The sequence below is a fragment of the Triticum aestivum genome, chromosome 3A (genome assembly GCF_018294505.1).
Source record: "Triticum aestivum cultivar Chinese Spring chromosome 3A, IWGSC CS RefSeq v2.1, whole genome shotgun sequence".
NCBI lineage: Eukaryota > Viridiplantae > Streptophyta > Magnoliopsida > Poales > Poaceae > Triticum > Triticum aestivum.
The window spans coordinates 518,639,488-518,656,295 of record NC_057800.1 but is presented as its reverse complement, the minus strand read 5'-3'; the positions used below and the strand labels follow the sequence as shown (position 1 = coordinate 518,656,295).

The window sequence follows — 16,808 nt, the reverse complement described above, 5'->3', positions numbered from 1 at the left end:
TTTCGAACCTATCCTCCTTCCCTCAAATCTATCTAGGTTTCCCTCTCTCCCACACGCACCTCCCTTCCTCGGCTTTTGAACCTATCATCCAGCGCTTCCTAAAATATCTCACCGGATGGGCAACAAAACTTCTCTCTCCTGGAGCGAGAGTTACTCTTGATGTCCTTGCCACTCATTTCATGTCTATTTTTAGGCTCCCTAAGAAGATCATTAAAATGCTAGCCGCAGTTAGTAGATCCTTCTTCTGGGCTCCGACGCAAAATGTCTTATTGCCTGGAAAAATGTATGCAGGCCTAAAAATACCGGTGGTCTAGGCATCAAAAACCTGATTCTCCAAAACAATTGCCTCATAAAATTTGCTTTTAAACTTCCCCAAAAAATCAGACTTACCTTGCCTTGGGTTAACTGATTCTTCTAGTACTCTCTTGAGTTCGCTAACAAAGCTATCAACCCGCCCTTCCTCTGGAAGATTATACTCCCTCTGTTTTTATTTACTCTGCATATTAGACTTGACTGAAGTCAAACTTAGCAAAGTTTGAACAAGTTTGTAAAAAACAATATAAACATTTATCATAACAAATCTATATGATGTGAAAGTACGTTCAATAATAAATCTAATGATGTTGATTTGTTATTGTATAGGTTAATATTTTTGTTTATAAACTTTGTCAAAGTTTTCAAAGATTGATGTCGACCAAACCTAATACGCCGACTAAATAAAAATGAAGGAAGTACATGATCAACTTTGTCCCCTTTGAAAAATATCCTTCGCCCTTACTGATAGTGGTTCCTCCACCTTTCTTCTGACTCGACCCTTGGCTTCTCCCTACTCCTCTCATTGACACTTATGCCCACATTTTCTCTCACTCCACTCCCCCCTCTGTCCTAGTATCTCATGTCATGCTTGCTGGTTTACACGCTACTTTGGAATTGCCTAACCAATGTTGCTTTTGTCGAGCTTGCGTCTATTTTGTCTTTGTTGCACGATGTCACCACCAGCGACACGCCTAACGATAGTTTCCTCACCCACGGCTCCTCTGAAAGATCGTGAATGTCGCCTAGAGGGGGGGTGAAAAGGCGCTTTAAAATAATTACGGTTTAGGCTTGAACAAATGCAGAATAAACCTAGCGGTTAATTTGACAAGCACAAAACCTACAACAACAACTAGGCTCACCTATGTACACCAACAACTTATGCTAAGCAAGATAAACAAATAAGTGATAGCAAGATATATGACAAGAAACAATATGGCTATCACAAAGTAAAGTGCATAAGTAAAGGGCTCGGGTAAGAGATAACCGAGGCACGTGGAGACGACGATGTATCCTGAAGTTCACACCCTTGCGGATGCTAATCTCCGTTTGGAGCGGTGTGGAGGCACAATGCTCCCCAAGAAGCCACTAGGGCCACCGTAATCTCCTCACGCCCTCGCACAATGCAAGATGCCGTGATTCCACTAAGGGACCCTTGAGGGCGGTCACCGAACCCGTACAAATGGCAACCCTTGGGGGCGGTCACCGAACCCGTACACTTAGCAACCCTTGGGGGCGGTCATCGGTACCCGTCAAATTGCTCGGGGCGATCTCCACAACCTAATTGAAGACCCCGACGCTTGCCCGGAGCTTTACACCGCAATGATTGAGCTCCGAACACCACCAACCGTCCAGGGCGCCAAGGCACCCAAGAGGAACAAGCTCTAGGGTGCCCAAACACCCAAGAGTAATAAGCTTCTCAAACTTCACTTCCATGTATCATCGTGGAAAACTCAAACCGATGCACCAAATACAATGGCAAGGGCAGTAGTGCCCAGGTCCTTCTCTCTCAAATCCCACCGAAGCAACTAATGCTAGGGAGGAAAATGAGAGGAAGAACAAGAAGGAGAACACCAAGAACTCCAAGATCTAGATCCAAGGGGTTCCCCTCACACAGAGGAGAAAGTGATTGGTGGAAATGTGGATTTAGATCTCCTCTCTCTTTTCCCTCAAAAACTAGCAAGAAACCATGGAGGGATTGAGAGTTAGCAAGCTCGAAGAAGGTCAACAATGGGGGAAGAACACGAGCTTAAAGGATAAGGTTCATTGGGGAAGAAGACCCCCTTTTATAGGAGGGGGAAAATCCAACCGTTATGTGCTCAGCTCGCACACGAACGGTACTACCGCTCAGGCGGAAGAAACATGGAAAATGAGCAACAAAATATGAACCTTGGGGCGGTAGTATCGCATATAAGCGGTACTACCGCTCAACCCAGCGGTGCTATCGCTGGAGGAGCAGAACACGGGACCAAAAGAGGCAGGCAGAGCAGAGTATGGCGGCAGTGAAGCAGAAACGGTACTACTGCCCGACCGGAGCGGTACTACCGCTTAGGCGGTACTACCGTGCCTTACTGCCGCGCAACTACTGCTAAACCCGACACGAAAAGAGCAGGACCCAAAATCGAGGCGGTAGAAGAACGGCACTACAGCGGTACTACGGCTGAGAGCTCCAAGCGATACTACCGCTGGGACCAGACAAAAACCACATTCAAGAAAACAAGAACTGCCATAACTTCTGCATATGAGCTCCGAATTGAGCAAACTCAAACTTGTTGGAAACAAGACGACGAGTAGCATCAAAACAACGACTGGTTATAGTAAGAAGAGGCAGGGGAGGTATGCCTAACAAATGGAGGAGTGAGACCTCCAACAGAGAAGAACGAGCATAACCTCCAACATCGAAAACATCATAGAAGATGCATGTGAACTCCGTTTTCGATGAACTCGAGCTTGTCATCAAGATGACCATAAGCTCTAAGACTCAAAAAGAGAACCAAACAAGAACCAAGAAAGATGATGCAAGGATGCAATGGTTTGAGCTCTCAGTGAACGATACGATCAAGCTACTCATCGAGAGCCCCCCCCCCCTTGATAGTACGGCAGTCGATCCTATAACCCGGTCTCCCAACTACCATCATGAGACCGGTAAAATAGAAAACCTATCAAGGGCAAACCTTTGCCTTGCACATGGTCCACTTGAGCTAGATGATGACGATCTTGACTCCCTCAAGTTGGACTACCTGTCTTGATTGTGTTGACTCGATGAAGACTAGTTGATTGCTCCCCCATAGTCCACTATGGGTGAGCCACTCTTCTGCACATCTTCACAAGTCCATTGTCACCACAAAGGACGGCAAGCTTCAAGCATTTGATCTCTTCGTGATGCTCCACTTGAACTTGCACACCGCAACCTTTCTTGATTGCGTTGACTCGATGAAGACTAGTTGATTGCTCCCCCATACTCCACTATGAGTGAGCCACTCTTCCGCACATCTTCACAAGTCCATTGTCACCACAAAGGACGGCAAGCTTCAAGTATTTGATCTCTTCGCGATGCTCCACTTGAACTTGCACACCGCAACCTAACCCCACAAAGAACCCTCACAAAGACCATGGGTTAGTACACAAAGCGTAATTGACAATGCTTACCATACCATGGGATCACTTGATCCCTCTCGGTACATCTTCTACGCTCTGTGGGTTGATCAACTTGATTCACTCTTTGACTTAGTCTTGATCAACCTCTCACAAGACCAATTTTTAGGTAATTCCTTGAATAGCACCTTGGTCGACACAAACTCTCCTTGAAACCAACACATGTATTCTAAGAAAAGCCTATGGACAAAACCTTCAAATATAACTCAAGGCAACTATTAGTCCTTAGAGATTGTCATCAATTACCAAAACCAAACATGGGGGCACCGCATGTTCTTTCATCCTCGTTCTCCTCGAGGTGCACCTACTCGTTTCTCTCCTCCGACCACGAGATCGACCTCCACACCGGGGACATTTGGAGCCCCAAGGCTCCTATCAAGGTTAATATATTCGGCTGGCTTCTCTGCCGTGACAGGCTGAGCACGATGGCGAATCTACTCCACAAGTCCATCTCTCCGGACTCTTCCTGCCCCCTGTATGGTCTCACACTGGAGGATGCATCACACCTCGCCATTCTTTGCCCATGCGCGGCTCAGGTTTGGTCCCTCTTGGGCCTTCAGTCACCTCTCTCCATTGACCTCGTATAGGATACGCCAACGCCGGTTGGCCTCGACATCAACATTTGGCCTACCGTCGCTCTCGCCATCCTATAAAAGCTTTGAGACTCCAGGAATTCTCGTGTCTTTCACAACGAGCCACACTCGCCCCTAGATACCCTTCAAAAACATCGTTTTAGACTTCACTCTTTGGACCTTTGTATTTAAGGACCATGTAAGTATGGAGGCTGTCATGTCTTGTGACTATACATCTCCTATCGATGTATTATATGTGTAACTCGCCTTTTGAGCCTTTGAGTAATATATTCAGGTGGGGACCCTCTACCCCTTGGTGATTGTTCAAAAGAAAAAGGAAAGATGCCCCATTGATGAGTTCACTAGGGGAACGGAGTCAAAGATTTTGGTCCCCCCTCTATCATGGCCCCACCATTAATAAACTAGGTTGCCTTGTCAATGGACGACACATTTCCCGTGTAGGATGGGATAGCGACAGCGGGTATGATCCCAAGGAAACACGACTGTAGTATTATTTCGTAGCTTACCGATTCTTATTCCATCGTAATGATGCGCTTGAAGCAGACATTCACACATTGATGCAAGGCATGGTGTTGGTTCTGCAATACTTTACATCGTACGGTCAAACTCTTCAAAGGCTTTGGCGACATTATATGGCACTGGTTAGCTCGCTCAACCTATGAACACCTGGTTGCTAAGATTAAATCGTTGATGTTAGATTGGGGTCATTCCACATAAGATTAGACACGATCAAAATAAGGTAACAGATTGACACACGTTGTATCATTAAGTGTAGCATTGTTGTATGACTCCAGAGAGGGCCATTTTGTATTGATGAATTTCTACCTCTCAATTGTAACCATATAATATTGGAATAAACTCATTTTTGCCACACAAAAAAAATCTTCCACAAAGGCACAAACTTCTACTACGTGCAGCAAGGTGCGAAAATGCTACAAAGCGGACGAGCCAAAGCAGAGCCAAACTAAAACCAAAGAAGGAAACCACAAAACCCCTCCCTCCCTTTCGGCTCGTCTTCCATCTCTCCGCCGCCGGCCGCCGCGCGAGTGCGACCATGGCGCGCATCGTATCGCGGGCCCTCCCGTTCGCCTCGCGCTCGCACCTCCATCTCTCCCCGCCCCTCCGCGGCGCGGCGCTGCTCAGCTCCACGCCGCTCCTCCCGCACCTCCCCGCGGCGGCGTCCACGGCCTCCCTGCTCTCCTCGCGGGGGTTCACGCCCACCCCCGAGCCCTCCCGCTTCGCGCAGCCTTTCGCGGGATTCCTTTCTGGCATACGCGGCTTCCGAAGGGCGCGGCGCGGGCAGGCGGCGGCGAAGCGAGAGCCGCCGCAGGACCCTGCGCCCCCGCCCCCGCCCCCGCCCAAGGAGAGCGAGATAGAGCTCTGCGCCCGCATCAGCGTCGAGGATGATTTGCCCGACGACGTCGAAGTGCTGGTACACATTCCATTTAATCAAACCTCTCTGTATCGCGGCTACCTACCACTGCTTTAAAAAGCGTCATAGGAAATTCAGATGGAAATGATGGCAAAAGTTGTATTGTGTGCAGCACTTCTCGGATGATGTATCATCGAGCGTTACTCTGATATTTCTAAACAATATATAAACTCTTTAGGATGCAAATTTTTGACTCTAAGTGTACCCTGTGACCCTCCTCAGTTCAATCAAATGAACTAAATTTTCAAAAGTGATGTGAGTTATGAAAATTTAGTTCATTTAGTTGTACTAGAGAGGGTCAGAGAATACCCTAAAGGGTACTCATTTGCTCCCCTGTAAACTCTGGACTGTTGGTATTGTGATAAGTCATGTAGTATCGTTTCAAACTGGTCGTGATTGTCATTTACCAATAGGGAGTAGCACCTAGTGGTTCAGGGAGCTCTATTACTGGTAATCTACGTGCACTACTGCACTTATGTACAACTGGAGTTCTGGGATGATTTTCTCTCGCGATAGTTTATGTCCCTCACGGTGATTTATTATGTTCAGCTGTTCACGTTTGCAATTGGTTGGGTTAGTGTTTGTTGATCTTTGTTTTCCTTAATGTGTATGCAGAACGTTATAGAAATCATGAAATTAAATGTTCCTATGGCGATGAAAATTGCACTAGATGGACTTCTGGAGTATAACTACAAAACACGAGACACTTCAATAAGTGACGTCGGGAAGTATGAAAAGGTTGAGGTTTCTGTGTTGCTATGCAACGATAACTTCATCCAGAATCTTAACAAAGAATGGAGAGGCAAGGACTGCGCTACTGATATGCTCTCAGTGTCACAGTTCATTCCCGATCTGGATGTTCCTACTGTAAGACCGAATCAGCATTTTATTTATTTTCTTTCTGTCTTTACCTTTAGCCTTGCCTCACTCTCTCTCACTGTTTTCTTATTGCAGCTTATGTTGGGTGATATAGTAATATCCGTGGAAACAGCTGCAAGGCAAGCTGAGGCGAGAGGCCATACCCTTCTTGATGAACTGCGGACACTAGTGGTATGATCCTTTACGGTTGTTTACGACTAATTGCCCCTGCCCCCCTGTTTGAACTTTGGAGTGGTTTATGTTAATTGCTGCACGGGATGTTATTTATTACGCACAAAATGATTATTTCCTTGTATTCTGTACTAGGTTCGTGGCCTGTTACGTCTTCTGGGTTTTGACCGTCAGATTAGTGATGAGGCTGCAATGGAAATGGAGAAGGAGGAGCTGCTCATTTTAAAAAGTCTAAGGTGGAAAGGGAAAGGTCTTGCTAAGAACGCTCCTGATTTGAGCAAGCCTAACACAGAAACATTAGATGGTATGTTTTTTTGGCCTCTCTGTAATTACTCTCCTTGCCTTCTGTGTCTTGAAATGCATATCACTCATATGATGGTGTAATCTAGTTATTGCTGTCTAAGAATGTTTACAGGACAAGTAACAAACAGTCTAAAGAGAGCTGGCAGCCTAAGATTTTATAGACCAAAATTCAAATATATCTTCTGTGATATGGATGGTACATCCCTTATCCCTTGCTGGTTGCTCACATTTGATATTTTCACTCTAGAATATAATTATATTTACATGGTTTTTGATTATGTTCTTTTTTGTGACTAGGTACATTGCTCAACAGTAAAAGTCAAGTAACAGCAAGGAATGCAGAAGCTCTAAAGGAAGCTAGGTCAAGAGGTGTAAACATAGTTATTGCCACAGGAAAGGTATTAAGAGTTTTCCCTTGCTGTTTGACCAATGACTAATTGTTCCTAGAAGAGAAATAGTATTATATACTCCCTCAGTCCCATAATATAAGACGTTTTTGCAAGCTATGTTAGCTTGCAAAAACGTCTTATATTATGGGACGGAGGGAGTACCATTTAAGCCAATAGATTGTCTCGGTACATGTTAGATTATCAAGATGCTAAATTTGATTGATCTTTCTAGAGATTGGAGATACTGAGGCCCTCTCTTAGCTGAGGCCCAGTTTGGGTATCTTTTATATTTTTCTGAACCAGAAATGTACCAGTGATGAAGTTTACTATCCCACTAAATCTTTCAGTCAAATGTTTCACCCTTGTTTCAAATCCCATTTCAGCATTTTTGTTTTGATAAGCTTATTAGTGACATTGCATTGAACACTTAAACATTGTGAGAAGTTATCTCACAGAAAAAAAGGTTTTTACAAGATGGGATTGCCCCAGAAGTGGGTAACTGTAGAACAGATTCTCCAGAGCTTGAAAGAAGCTCATCGGAGAATGGAGTCAATGAGTCTTGCAGGAGCAGACAGGTCACTGTACTGTATCAGGCAGGTCATTGAATAAGTCAGTTGCTAGACAAGCAGCTATGTAGGAACATTGGCCACTTGCTGGGGACACAAGGGCCTCTTCCCCATGACACACCAGCTGCCTCATTTATTAGACTGTCAAGTAAAAAAAATCACCATGAACATTGCATAATCTATTTTTAATGCTCTCAGGGCCCGCTGTTTCCACTGGTACCACATCTTTTTTCTGGACCGAGACAAAAACATCTAAATCTTAACTAAGAAATTTACGAAAAGCTGCCCATCTGGACTGACCCTTGGTGTTTGGATGAATCTTCTCATTTACATTGTTTCTGTGGTCTTGAATGGAATTAACGGAGCTCAGAAGTTTGCTCTTATGTTACTTATTATTTCCGTTTGGTATTGTGATATTTATCAGAAACTCGGAATGCTGATAATTGTTTTCTATCCATGCTCACTTTGGAAACAGACGCGCCCAGCTGCCATTGATGCTCTTAATATGGTTGATTTATCTGGAAGAAATGGCATTGTTTCAGAATCTTCGCCTGGTATATTTCTTCAGGTAGGTGGAAAGTATGTTTTCATGGAAAATACTCTTGTAAGAAAGAAATTGTCTTGACGCAGTAGTGAAAATGCAGCATCTTTACTCATCCTGATCATGTTCACATGCTAGCATTCTGCTAGGTTAGAGATATATGCCAATGGAGGTGCATATTTGTATGTTCTCATGTATGTTCTGTAGAATGCATTCTACTTGACACATAACCAAATTGACACCCTAACCAAATCTGCTTGGAATAAAGCATACTTGAAGTTCCTTTAAAAACATATTCTGCTACTCCATATTAGATCATTACAATAGGTCTAGATCAATGGTGGCAATTAGAACTTACACCTTCAATAATAAAAAGGGAACTACAGTCGATTTGACGTCATGCGAGTTACTCAAAACCCACATTTGAGGCCTGTGAAATTTTGAGATTCGCGAACCTGTCAAGGCTCCAGCTTCTGGCTAGACCTCGCGCAGTGGTCAACAGAGACAGGTCATTATTTTGGATGATGTGTATGGATATAAGCTCGAGTCTTTAGTGTTTGTTAGTGAAGTCAAAATACCCATCTAGTCTTTATTAGAGTGACATAACCAGCCAGCAAAGATGAAAGTACCCTTTGTTATAAATTACCTTTTTGGCTCATGTACCGCTTATGGTGTCGAACTTGGTTCTGAATAGGCCAACCATTCTTATCTCCCTGTGTTCAAAAACTGGCTATGTATGTGTTCCTAGAATAGGAAGTGTGCTGTCGATATCCCTGTTGATAGCCTGTTCAAAACATGTTTATTAGAAGCTTGCACAAATATGACCATGAAAAGCTGATGACGTCATTTGATGAGACCATGAGGTTCTGTGCTTGTACTCACTTCTGTAATATGCTAGTCTAAACTTGATGCTACCTCACATGCTGTATATTAAAGCGAGTTGTGATTCATTTGTTTTAAAATGAGTTAGGATTGTTCTATTGTAGTATGCTGTTTCAGAAATATAAACCATTGTTCTCATCTATAAATAAGAGCAAAATTGATTATTCCCATGAGCGTTGTCGCCATTTTCATAAATTCGAATCTTCAATTGTAGGGGCTGTTGGTTTATGGTTTGAAAGGGAGAGAAATTTATAGAAATACATTGAACCAAGAAGTATGCCGAGAGGTAAGCAACAACTTGTGTTTTACTATGGTTGGAGGTCATCCATGCCCATCTGGTAACTATCTCCCCAGTAAATACTTCTACATCTTCAACATTAGTGACACTTTATTTGCATGCTGCAGGCATTCTTATATTCTTTGGAGCACAAGATACCATTAGTAGCATTTAGCCAGGATCGGTGTTTTTCTATGTTTGAGCATCCATTGGTTGATTCTCTCCATGATGTGTACCATGAACCTAAGGTATGATGGGGTTTACTTATCCATTCTTTTGTGAATCCCAAATGTTTCTATTCTTATTGATTTACATGGGATTCTTCTTGCAGGCTGAAATAGTGTCATCTATTGATCAGCTTTTAGGAACAGCTGAGATACAGGTGCTGTACTTATTTTCAAAGCTATTTTTTGTGTCAATTACAAGTCTGAGATCAGTTCTGTATGAATCATTTTACTAGTTCCTTCACTTCAAACCTTATAGCATAAGGATTAGTGACATTTTCTTAATCACATTCTGATAAACATTTGTATAATATGAATAAGTCCATGTGGCCGACCAAAGATTTAATAGTTCATCAAAGATCAACTATTTTTTTAGCGCGCACAACTTCTATGGGTGGAACAAATAAGCTGCTGTTTTTTATTGCATCTGCATTTATATATGGACATAGTCATCAGTTTATAAAAATATTTGGATCTTTAAAGAAGAAAAGATTTGGCAGTTTGAGAACGTTAAGATCTGTTATAGCTTGACTATGCCATAATTTTCATGTCCAGAAACTAGTGTTCATTGGAACTTCTGAGGGAGTTTCTTCCACATTGAGGCCATACTGGACAAAGGCAATAGAAGAAAGGGCTGGTGTTCTTCAGGCACAGCCTGATATGCTTGAGCTTGTACCACCTGCAACTTCGAAGGGCACCGGGGTGAAGATTTTGCTGGACCATCTCTGCATTAGTCCGGACGAGGTATAAGTTGTCTAAGTTCCCCTATACATCTTCCATGGTGCAAGTCAAATGTTGCTGCATTTTCTTCTCTCACTTCCTTCAGTTACAAATCTAGTCTTGATAATTTCCTTTGTTCTAAATAACATGGCCAAAATTTATAATCTCATTTCAAATAGATAATACCCTAAGCTTCCGTTGAATCCTCGAAATTTTAAAATTTGTTTGGCCGCCAATACTACCGGTACTTGCATTATTTCTAACTTTGTAACCTTTTTCTGCAAGGTAATGGCAATTGGAGATGGAGAAAATGACATAGAAATGCTACAGCTAGCATCACTGGGTGTCGCTCTGGCAAACGGCGCCGAGAAGACCAAAGCAGTGGCAAATGTAATCGGTGCCACCAACGACGAAGATGGAGTTGCACAGGCCATCTATGACTACGCTTTCTAACAGCCACTGACACTACTAAGGCGCACTGGGACAGGATTGTCTTCCCACAGTGTTGTTGCCAAATAACAAGTTTTGTTCAAACATCTATCACCAAGATGATTCAGGGTTGTGTTCACAGCACCCGCCAAGAGTTTTAACACTTGAAGCATCAGGCAGAGCTATTTTTTGGTTGGCAATCAGTGAAGACACACCATTCTTTTTTCCACTGGGAAATATTTGTAGTTGTATTCCCTATGATCCATATTACTTGTTGCTCACTTAGTACAACTTTAGTACTGGATCGGCGGGAGTAAAACATTCTTCCATCTCTGATACCCAAAGGACCGCTCTCTGTTTTGGCCATGCTACTTTGTACTCCTTGTTATGTTGAGAAATAACCAGGATGGTCAAAGGCCATGTACCATGGCTCATAATTCGGATCTTAGATAATCTTTGTTAATCGAAAGAAAATGTTTGGTATACAACCGGTCTCTATTTACACACCGAATCAATCAATGCCTTCCTGAACAATATGTCTTCCTGAAGAACATGAGAGAAGTAAAAGCCTCTTAGTACATTTGACAAGCTAATACTCCCGCCAAGAAAAATCCTCATCAAGGAACAAAGAAGGGACGCGAGGCCAGCCATGGACAGACATTTTTTTCAGCTGCGAGCCCTACTGATGGCACGCGCTCTTGTTGACAGGGATCGCCGGAGGCCTGTAGAGCATGTTGGCGCTGCTGGTCCGCGCCACCATCAGATTCGCGCAGGAGCTCTGCTTGGCGATTCCCTTGCTGCTGGTGTTGGGAGCAGGTACGGGGCAAGCTGTCTGGTTCCCATCTAGATCGATGTTGCTCCTGCACGGCTTGATCTTCTTGTAGGGACTCTTCTTGGGCAGATCCTCCAGGCACCTCACCTCGGACATGCACGCGAACGACTGGGACTTCCCGTCGTAGTATTTTGACAGCCCTTTCCTGCAAAGAGAAGAACATCACGGTCAGGAAACCTCCCTTTTGCTGCTGGCTGCTGCACATACATACATACAGTATATATGTTGATGAACTTGTCAAGGAGGCTACTAAGTTCCTCGGAGACTTACTTGGCAGAGAGCTCAGCCTTCATGGACGACATATCGTAGACGCCGTCGGAATTCAACCTCCGCACCGGCTGCGCCGCCGGCACAAACTGGTCCTCGCCGTCTGAAAACTGGGCCTCGTCGTCGGAGTCGCAGGAGAAGGAGGAGGAGGTCTCGAACAGGTCCTCGTCTTCCTGGTGCGCCGGGAGGTCCCGAGGAGCTCCAGCAGATCTGCCCATGCTTGCAAGTTTCTGGTTTCTGGAACGCAACGGAAGGACCTCTAGGAGAAAGGAAAGGATATATTCTTGCTGGGCTGCTGTATGGATGGATATATTCTTGCTCTTGGACTTTGCTCTTGCTTGCTCTGTTTCACGACCTTTACAATCTGGCAGGAGGGTGGGTATATATAGAGCCCCAGCTGCGACGATGGGGATAACGCTGGGCGCCGTGCTAGTGCGCTTTGACTAATACTCCGAAACCGAACGCAATTTGTAAAGGTCAGTGACGTCACCGTTGGCTCCGGGGTGTTTACATTGCACAAGTTTTTTTTTTGAGCGCTGCTACACACGACGTGTGTGGACGAATTCTGGACGACAGGGCATGCCACTTCGTCCATTCATGTCATCAAAGTGCATTGGACGGCTGGATATGGCGTCGTCTAGCCGTCGTGCAGACTGAAATCGTCCGCATAGCAATTTCGTTTTTTTAAACGGAGGCAATTTTTTTTGCCTCATCTCATTAAATATTTTTTTAACGATTACTAGCTCCGTTCCAAAATAGATGACTCAACTTTATACCAACTTTAGTACAAAGTTAGTACAAAATTGAGTCATCTATTTTGGAACGGAAGGAGTATATGACAAGTTCAACAGCGAAGCACTCTGGGTAAAATGTTGCCCAGAAATCTAGCCCATGCCACTGCTTAAGTTTTTGCTTCTTCCCTAACCTTCGCCACTACGCGAGTGGGTAACGATGCCTTGTTATGGAAGACTCGAACATTTCTTTCATTCCAGATCTCCCAGCATACAAGCATTTGCAATTAGTATACCGCCTACCTTGAGTATCTGGTTGTCCATTGGCCGCATTCCACCATTGTTTGACGGTGTTAATGTCGCTCCATATAGGTGTGACCGATTGCCAACCCAACCATTGTAGATGGAGTTCCAGACCCTTATCGTGAATCAACATTTGAACATTATGTGGGCCACAGATTCCGGTACCCTCTTGCATAGCTGACAAAGGCCACAGTTTGGCCAACCCCTACCAAGCAGTCTGTCCGCCGTCCAGACTCTATCCTGCAGTATCAGCCGGGAGAACAATTTAATCTTCGGAGGGGCCCAAATTTTCCAGACTATCATAGGCATTTCTGACTTGATCAATCGGGCAAACTGCAGTTGCTGGATGAGGGTCACCGAAAGGTTGCCCTGCATGTTGATGTGTCGGGCCCACTCGTTGTTATTTAAGCCTTATCAATGCAATAAGCGGTGCGCTTAGAGAGAGTGAAGATGCCCAGAGCGATGTCCTTAGGCTTTTGTCCATTTAGCCATGGCGAGTGCCAAAAGCTAGCCGTCAATCTGTTGCCAATGCTGATAGTTGTTGCCGCATAGAAAAGCTCCACGTCTTCATTGTCACAAGGGGTTTCTAAACTGACCCAAGCCCTCCCTGGGTCCACCCAGGCAAACCACAACCACCGAAGTCTAAGAACTCTAGCAAACTTGTCGAGGTCCAGAATGTCAGACTGCTGAGGTTGGTAGGTCGACAGACCGTCTTCCAGTTTACTTTGCATTTTCCCAGAGACCTGCTCGGTTCTTGCCCACAGGAAGGCACGTTGAATCTTGGTGATGCTTGCTTTGGTCCTCGGGGGTATATCTAGTGTTGTAATGTGATAGATAACCAGGGATGTCAACACTGATTTGACGAGAGCGGCACAACCAAGCGTGTTGACGTTTTTTCCTTGCCATGGCGGAAGCTTGGCCGCCGCCTTATCCACCAGGAATTGACAATCTGACTTCTTGAGACAATGAGTGGATACCGATAGCTGTGCAGGATCGCGTCGAGGTCAAGGTAGCGACAACGAATGAGGGCAACCATGCTTTTTAGCGGATTGGTGATCAAGACCGTCACTTCTCCAGAAGCAGTCAAAACGGCTGATAGGTGGTCAATATCCTCCTTGATCGGAGAAACAAAAATCTCGGCGTCCCTGACATACAAATAAGTGTAGATAGTCGTTGTACGACCCCTCAGACAATGGAGGAGGCCATGATCCGTGGCTTTAATTAGGGGTTGTTGTAGGGGATCAATGGCGATGACGAAGAGTAAGGGGGATAGCAGATCGCCCCTGCCGCAACCCCTGCCCAAGTTTAATTGGATCCCGGGGCATGCCATTGAGAAGCACCCTCGAAGAGGATGAGACCCATAGAGCGGAAATCCAGTTTCTAAATTCAGCAGGGAAGTCGCGACGCTGCAGCAAGTCGAGCATGTAGTCCCAACGAATCGAGTTGAAACCTTTTTGATATCTAGCTTGAGGACAAGAGTTAGTGTTCTATTTTGATGCAAGCGCGTGGTGAAGCCTTTGACAAACATAATGTTGTCGTGTATGCTTCTAGTCTTGATAAAAGCGCTTTGGGATCTAGAAACCAGTTTATTCATGAATGGAGCTAGTCTATTAGCCATGATCTTCGCGGTGATTTTTGCAAAGAAGTGGATCAAGCTGATCGGGCGGAAGTCTGTAATATCTTCCACGCCATCCTTCTTGGTTAGTAACACTATATTCACCGAGTTGAGCCAATGTAAGTTTGCCATTTGTAAGTTTGAGAAGGAATTTATCGCATTCATCATGTCCCCTTTTGTGAATTCCCAACAAGATTTGAAGAAGGATCCGGTGAAACCGTCGGGGCCAGGGGCCTTGTCCCCGGGCAGTTGGGTAATGGTGGCAAGCACCCCGGCTTCACTGATATTGTCGCCAAGGCCAGATAATTCTCCGTTCTCAAAGTGAAGGGCCTCCCAGTTGAAGTCCTTAGTCCGCCTCTGTGCTTTGTGGAATTTTTTCTTGAAATGATCGTTTGCCGCCTTTTTCTTTTCGTTGTGTGAGCTTCAGTCGGTGGATAATTTTTGTCCTTCTTCTCACATTCACCCTTAGGTGAAAGAACCTAATGTTGGCATCCCCTTCCTTGAGGTTTTTGGCCCGAGCACATTGCTTTTTCCTAGTCCGGACTATGATGGCCAGACCGATAACACGCCTCTTGAGTCTAGCTCGCAGATCGGCCTCCTCGGGCGAGAGAGGCCGGTTATCCTGAGCGATGTCGAGATGAAGGATGATCTGCAGCGCCATGTGAAGCCGGATCTTTGCCGACGAGAACAATCTCTTACTCCAACACCTAAGCATGCATGAAAGAACCTAGTGCATGCATGAAGGTAGCTTATGGAACAGGACATCAGACGGGGCATCCCAAGCCTCACGGGCAATTGTTGGTGTTGGAAATATGCCCTAGAGGCAATAATAAAATGATTATTATTATATTTCCTTGTTCATGATAATTGTCATTTATTCATGCCATAATTGTGTTATCCAGAAATCGTAATACATGTGTGAATACATAGACACCAACATGTCCCTAGTAAGCCTCTAGTTGACTAGCTCGTTGATCAACAGATAGTCATGGTTTCCTGACTATGGACATTGGATGTCATTGGTAACGAGATCACATCATCAGGAGAATGATGTGATGGACAAGACCCAATCCTAAACATAGCACAAGATCGTATAGTTCGTTTGCTAGAGTTTTCCCAATGTCAAGTATCTTTTCCTTAGACCATGAGATCGTGTAACTCCCGGATACCGTAGGAGTGCTTTGGGTGTACCAAACGTCACAACGTAACTAGGTGACTATAAAGGTATACTACGGGTATCTCCGAAAGTGTCTGTTGGGTTGACACGGATCAAGACTGGGATTTGTCACTCCGTATGACGGAGAGGTATCTCTGGGCCCACTCGGTAATGCATCATCATAATGAGCTCAGAGTGACCAAGTGTCTGGTCACGGGATCATGCATTACGATACGAGTAAAGTGACTTGCCGGTAACGAGATTGAACGAGGTATTGGGATACCGACGATCGAATCTCGGGCAAGTAACGTACCGATTGACAAAGGGAATTATATACGGGGTTGCTTGAATCCTCGACATCGTGGTTCATCCGATGAGATCATCGAGGAGCATGTGGGAGCCAACATGGGTATCCAGATCCCGCTGTTGGTTATTGACCGGAGAGCCATCTCGGTCATGTCTACATGTCTCCCGAACCCGTAGGGTCTACACACTTAAGGTTCGGTGACGCTAGGGTTGTAGAGATATGAATATGCAGTAACCCGAAAGTTGTTCGGAGTCCCGGATGAGATCTCGGATGTCACGAGGAGTTCCGGAATGGTCCGGAGGTGAAGAATTATATATAGGAAGTGCAGTTTCGGCCATCGGGAGAGTTTCGGGAGTCACCGGTATTGTACCGGGACCACCGGATGGGTCCCGGGGATCCATCGGGTGGGACCACCCATCCTAGAGGGCCCCATGGGCTGAAGTGGGGAGTGGAACCAGCCCATAGTGGGCTGGTGCGCCCCCCTTGGCCCACCCCCTGCGCCTAGGGTTGGAAACCCTAGGGTGGGGGGGGCGTCCCACTTGCCTTGGGGGCCACTCCACCCTTGGCCGCCACCTCCCCTAGGAGATCCCATCTCCTAGGGCCGGCGCCCCCCCCCCCTTGGGGAGCCTATATAAAGGGGGGGAGGGAGGGGCAGCCGCACCCTTGACTCTTGGCGCCTCTCTCTCCCCTGCTACACCTCTCCCTCTCACAGAAGAACGGCGA

The 16,808-nt window shown here is 45.4% G+C and overlaps 2 protein-coding genes across 2 annotated transcripts; one reads left to right on the top strand and one right to left on the bottom strand.

The window, feature by feature from the left end:
• Positions 1-5,017: 5,017 nt before the first annotated feature.
• Positions 5,018-11,212, top strand: LOC123061964 (endoribonuclease YBEY, chloroplastic). The gene is made up of 12 exons (XM_044485256.1): positions 5,018-5,493; positions 6,109-6,360; positions 6,448-6,543; positions 6,679-6,847; positions 6,959-7,042; positions 7,144-7,244; positions 8,277-8,369; positions 9,439-9,510; positions 9,630-9,749; positions 9,833-9,883; positions 10,281-10,469; positions 10,731-11,212. Exons 1-12 carry the CDS (start codon positions 5,116-5,118, stop codon positions 10,896-10,898), a joined length of 1,773 nt encoding a protein of 590 aa, XP_044341191.1. The 5' UTR covers positions 5,018-5,115; the 3' UTR covers positions 10,899-11,212.
• A 99-nt stretch (positions 11,213-11,311) lies between these two features.
• On the bottom strand, positions 11,312-12,339 carry LOC123061965 (uncharacterized). Its single transcript, XM_044485257.1, has 2 exons — positions 11,977-12,339; positions 11,312-11,851 (listed from the first exon to the last, which is right to left on the bottom strand). The coding sequence occupies exons 1-2, from the start codon at positions 12,189-12,191 to the stop codon at positions 11,554-11,556; spliced, it is 513 nt and encodes a 170-aa protein (XP_044341192.1). The 5' UTR covers positions 12,192-12,339; the 3' UTR covers positions 11,312-11,553.
• Between the last annotated feature and the right edge of the window lie 4,469 nt (positions 12,340-16,808).

Coding starts and splice junctions, on each gene's coding strand:
- LOC123061964 (XM_044485256.1), top strand. CDS start 5,116: ATGGCGCGCATCGTATCGCGGGCCCTCCCGTTCGCCTCGCGCTCGCAC. Junction 6,848..6,958: donor TAACACAGAAACATTAGATG/GTATGTTTTTTT, acceptor GAATGTTTACAG/GACAAGTAACAAACAGTCTA. Junction 7,245..8,276: donor TAGTTATTGCCACAGGAAAG/GTATTAAGAGTT, acceptor CTTTGGAAACAG/ACGCGCCCAGCTGCCATTGA.
- LOC123061965 (XM_044485257.1), bottom strand. CDS start 12,191: ATGGGCAGATCTGCTGGAGCTCCTCGGGACCTCCCGGCGCACCAGGAA. Junction 11,852..11,976: donor AAGGCTGAGCTCTCTGCCAA/GTAAGTCTCCGA, acceptor TTCTCTTTGCAG/GAAAGGGCTGTCAAAATACT.